The sequence below is a fragment of the Nannospalax galili genome, unplaced genomic scaffold, assembly GCF_000622305.1.
Source record: "Nannospalax galili isolate Female #2095 unplaced genomic scaffold, S.galili_v1.0 scaffold397, whole genome shotgun sequence".
In the NCBI taxonomy this organism is placed as follows: Eukaryota; Metazoa; Chordata; class Mammalia; order Rodentia; family Spalacidae; genus Nannospalax; species Nannospalax galili.
In genome coordinates, this window is record NW_008341879.1 from 4598099 (window position 1) to 4603420 (window position 5322).

The following is a 5322-nucleotide window of genomic DNA, read 5'->3' on the forward strand; positions in this document are numbered from 1 at the left end:
TCAATATTCCTTTAGATAAGTTTGGGGTCTGCTGTTCATTTTCCTAGTTCTATGCTGGGTTACTATCTGGGAGTCCCTCTGGCCACCCTGGCCAACAACTCAAAAGAAGGTATCTCCTATCTGGCACTGTTAGATTTCTAATCAGTGCTCAGCTCAAACACCAGCCGTGGCTCTCCTCCACCTACAGTCTGGAGTCAAAGTAACGTGTTAGCATCAAGGCCTTCACAGGAGAGTCCAACATATCCAGAGCACATGGTCCCACTATTTCTCCCAAGCTGCTACACTCTGCACAAGCTCCGTTTTGTTTTCAGGCCTCCCTCTTTGCTTTTGTTATAACTTCAGCCTCAATGTCCTTTCTCTAATCATGTCTGGCAAAACCGTTCTTGTCTCTCTCTGAAGACTTTGCTCATCTCAACCCCTTTGGTGGCTCCCTAATGGGTATGTTCGCATAGGTATGAGATGTTCATTCCCTTAACAATTGGGAGTTACATGTCACTATGGAACAGCAAACAGGAAGGCCATGAAGTTCCCATCAGTAACAGTGACAATCTAACAGACAAAGCTTTTCCAAGATCATCTCCTACCCTCAGGGGACAGGTGCTTAAAAACCTCCAGACTGCAAGGAATCGGAGTTCATTTTTCTGCCAGAGAGAACTGAGATAACTGGGAGCTACTGTCCACATGGAGAGACTTTCAAGTGTCAACAGTCAAACACCGCCTCCCTCCTGAAAACCTCAGCCAGGACCAATCTGTCTTTAGCTATGAGCTGTTCTAATGACGAATGCCTCCTTCAAATGAGGAGGAATGGGCACGGGCAAGGTGAGATGGCACTTTCAGGTTCCCAGGAGCACTGGCCACTCACCTCAGCGACCACAGAGGGGGTACCCCCATGAATGGTCAGGGCTGTGATGACTACACAGCACGAGATCCTCGGTATTGGGGGAGGGGGCATCTGAAGCTTGTACCAACCGCTATTTTAACAGGCTTGCAAGCAGGCAGGCTTACCGTTGATTAGATACGGATGATTGCAGCACTTTCTCAGTTCCATCATAGTGTTTAAAAGGTTAGGTACGTTAGCTTGTCCACCACCTTTGGAAAGAAATGTAAAATTCTTCTCAAGGATGGCTCGGTAATATTTCTTCTGAATGTTTGTTAGCTCAACTTCAATAATAGTTTCTTCTTTGGGGGCCAAGTTCTTTTCTACATCCTCTTTGAGACGTCTCAACATCATTGGCTTTAGAATAGCCTGAAGTTTTTGCACCTAAAAAAGGACTTCACATCAATATTGGCATCTCCATTTGTTTGCATGTTAAAACATATTCTGACATAAAATGAAGACTATCTTATTTATTTAATATCCATTTTCATTTCTCAAAGCGTAGTAAGGATAAAAAGGAACTTTGATAAGAGAAATGAAGGACGTTTGGGACTATGTCAAATAGAAAAATTCTCCTACCCAGGATTCCTGAACAGGCTGAAGGGCTTGAAAAACGCCTAGCAAGGGAATTTCTGTTTAGTTTTCCCTTCTATTTGTCTTAGTGATGGGGATGAAAAGGAAGAGGGCAGGAACAATGTCCCGGGATGCTACACTTCTCTTCCTTTGTGGAAAGAGCTAAAGAATGACAGGGAGGAAGCTGGGAGTTATTAGTCTCTGCATCAATAACCAAGCAGAGAAGTCTCACTATGGTTTGCTTTTCCACTGATTCATACTACATTGTTCTTAATCTTAGAAAAGATAAACAAAACATTGTACTTTGAACTGAACTAGGAGGTTGGTTGGGGAGGAAGGGAAATAAAGACCAAGATTTCAAGCTTATCACTGTATTTATTTCAAATACAGCACATGGAACACACTAATAAATGCACATCACTAATACTCACACCACCCTTATGGTGCATACAGTAATGAAGAGCTTCTTACACACAGGCTTCTAAGTTCTCCCAGCAATCCTGTGGCCTAGCTGAACCTTCTAAATGAAATACATGGGTTTGAAGAAGTAAGAGATTTGGCCGGTTGCATATGGTTCAGAAATAAGTATAGGGACCCCAAACTTCAGTAGACTAGGTAGCTCTACCAAGCCCAGGGGCTTCTGACACTACCATTAGAAGTAGTCCCTGCAAAGCCACTAAGTTAAATGGCACAGAAATCTCTGGAAATTATGTCTATAAACTAGCTTGCCTTTAAACACCAAGAGGCCTTTGGGGGGCCGAAGGACAAACATATAAACAAGAACACCTTTGTAATGATGACTTGGAAGGTTCTAAGGAATGATACATAGAGCTCTGTTTGCCAGGGTGACAGACACTGTGATATATTTCTTACATTTTAAAATACTCAAATGCTTTGCCATTTCACGGGTTCATCTTCAGTTGCATGACTGAAATGCAAAGTGGAAGGGTAAGTACCTGCTCTTCTGTTTTCAGGTCACCAAATTCTTGCATAAATGTAGTTTCGGAAGGGAAGCGACTTGGCTCCAAGAAATGAAGCAGGCTGAAGAGCTCTTCCACAGTGTTCTGGAGTGGGGTCCCTGTCAGCAGCACTTTGTGTTCCTACAAGAACATAAGGAAAGCAACTCATCAAACTGGAACAAAACCAGCTTCTTAAAACAAACACTACACCACACACACACACACACACACACACACACACACACACACAACCCGCCCTACTTTTGCTCCTTGTGGTAATTCAGCATCCACACTACACAAAGTGTAGAAGAACAAAGAGATAGAGGTAAATACAGTTCCTGCTTCATATGACTAGAATGCAGAGCACCTCAGTCCCTGCAGACACTGAGCATGTGCCCTGCCATTCTGTGTCTTGAGTTTGCTCAGCCGAGATTTTAGTATGATGGCTCTCTACTCTCCCAATCCTGATGTTTCGTCTCTACCACGGTTAAGGTTTCCCTGAAGTCTCTGGCCCTGAGAGCTACATGCTCCCTTCTGTTCCCTGTATCAACAAGGTTCTCATCTTTCCATCTGCTTCCTGCATGACTCATTGTTGAGACAAAAGAAGGGCCTCTAAATGCAACAGCACATGAAAAACTATTTTGTTCTGCAAAAATTTCCAACTAGCAAAGAGGTCAGCTTAGTTTTAAATACCACAATCACTTTTTTAAAAAAAATCAGATGCCATTTCTAACTTTGTCTTTGAACCATGTTAGTCTTTCTTCAGTCAAGTGCTTCCTGTTTACGAGAGCTTCTTCTCCAGCTCTCCTGATGCCGGTGCACCTTGTCCTTCTATTTCTAAACATGCAGAGAAGCTCTTTAAATTGAGCAGGCCTAACAACAGTGAGCCTATAAAAAATGGGGTGGGGTTGAAACCCGGTCTCATGTATCCCCAGATGGCCTTAAATTCACGATCCTCTTGCCTCTACCTTCTGATAACTAGGATTACAAGCACATGTTACCACTTCCAAGTTTTATGCAATGTTGCGGGGGGGGGGATCAAATCTAATGTTTTGTGCATGATAGGAAAGCACTCTACCAACTGACTTACAAAGCCCCCAGTCCCTGAGCTTATAAATTTTAAAAGTCTTATTATTCTCTTCTTTGTTTGGCTATTTGGTGCATAACATAATAAAATTATTTCAGAAAGTAACTGTAGCCATCCAGTAATTTCAAAAGCAGTATTCTGATTGAACTTGAAATCTGACAACACTTAGTTGCCAAGCAGTATATATGTTCACTAAACCCAAATGAAATGATCGAAGAAAGAAAATACTAATTTTCTTGGTAACATCGACCATGTCTTATCTGTCAATGAAGTTCCCTGAAAGTAAGGTAGAGACATTTGATGTTTTAATTCTTCTTTTCCCTCTCTCGCTCAGTAGGTGTCTCTGATTAAAGAAGGTGAATGGACCACCATAATCTTCAGAGTCATTAGGCTCATAAAGTGTAAGGAATTTGCAAATCAATTCAAGATCTACACTGGTAAGTTACGTGGGCCATGATCACTGATATGCCCAAATCCTGCATGACTTGACCCAAGAATGCTTTTATTTAAGATTTTTTTTCAAAGTATAATCACAGTTTGAGGAAAAGAATTATTGCAGCAAAAGAATGGTACTGATTTGACTTTGTCTCACAGTTTTTTCATATCCTTTCTTCCTGGCTTACGCTAAATTCCCAACACCTAACTCAAAAGTTAAAGACTTAAATTCATTTCAAATTAAACTTATTTGAAAAAAGAGCCCCCACCTCGGGCTGCCAGGCATTATCCTTTCCAACCTCGACTGCAGAGGTGGGGATGCTTTGGCTTGAGAAGATTACCATCCTCTTTAGTGCTGATGGAGAATGTGAATTTGGTTTGATTTTGGCAGACTCCTTAAGATGTGTGAAGCCACTTGTCAATGAATAAGGAGATAACAGAACCAACAAAGACCTGTGGCTTCAAGGCAGTCTCTCTTTGTTGATGAGGATCAAGGGGCTGGCTTTCCTTTCCAGAGCTCCTTTTAAGGAATGTGGAGATGATGATTATCCCTGTATCTCTCACATATTTTTGTCTTGGAGGATTGGAGGGCATTTAGTACTCTTCCTTTCTGACTTGGAGATCATTTTCATCAAGCACATGGTCATCCCAACTCAGTCTACTGCCAAGTACCAGCAATCCCAAAGGTCTGCAGCCCCTAGCTAGAGAGAGCTACTTCTCACCATTCTGATGGCAGCTATCTGACTGTGGCAAGCATATAAGTTTAAGTGATGCTTAAGGAAGGACTTAAGCAACAGGCAATGAGTTATTCCGAACGGCAAAAATACAAGCACATCTGACTTTAGACAGTATCCTCCACCTTAAAAACATCTCTCCTGAGTTAAAGATTCCTAGTCACCACAGCTTTCCAGTGCATTAGCTGAAAGCGAGTTACAGGTCTGCTGGGTGCTTTGGGTACCCAGCAGGGCTGTGGTGAGGACTCGTAGGGCTGATCTGTCAGTGGGCAGACTCCTCTGTCTAACTCAGTGTGGCAAATATTACCATTTTTCTGTATGTGTTATTATACACGAAAGTCTGAAAGGCGCTGCGACATGAAACAGAAAAAACATTTCTATACAATATTTTCATAATAAAATGTTAAAGTTCTTTCCTAAATATCCCAACAGCAAGCAAACTTTTTGATGCTGAGAGGTAGGTAAATAAATTTTACTTACCAACAAAGAAGAATTTTGCAATAAGAATCTATTTCGAAGGGGCCAGGCATAGTGGCACACGCCTTTAATCTCAGCACTCGGGAGGCAGAGGTAGGGGGATCTCTGTGAGTTCAAGGCCAGCCTGGTCTACATAGTGAGTTCCATGACAGCTGGGGCTACAGGGAGACCCTGCTTCAA

General features: G+C 42.2%; 1 protein-coding gene across 4 annotated transcripts in view; it reads right to left on the reverse strand.

The window, feature by feature from the left end:
* The window catches only part of Chd7 (chromodomain helicase DNA binding protein 7), a 202010-nt gene that overhangs the window by 40214 nt on the left and 156474 nt on the right, over positions 1-5322 (reverse strand). For all 4 annotated transcript variants that reach the window (XM_029565636.1, XM_029565635.1, XM_017799225.2 and 1 more), the window contains 2 exons: positions 2407-2550; positions 1006-1261 (listed from right to left, as the gene is read on the reverse strand). In XM_029565636.1, the coding sequence (XP_029421496.1) occupies positions 1006-1261; positions 2407-2550 (400 nt within the window). The remainder of the gene's footprint in view (positions 1-1005; positions 1262-2406; positions 2551-5322) is intronic.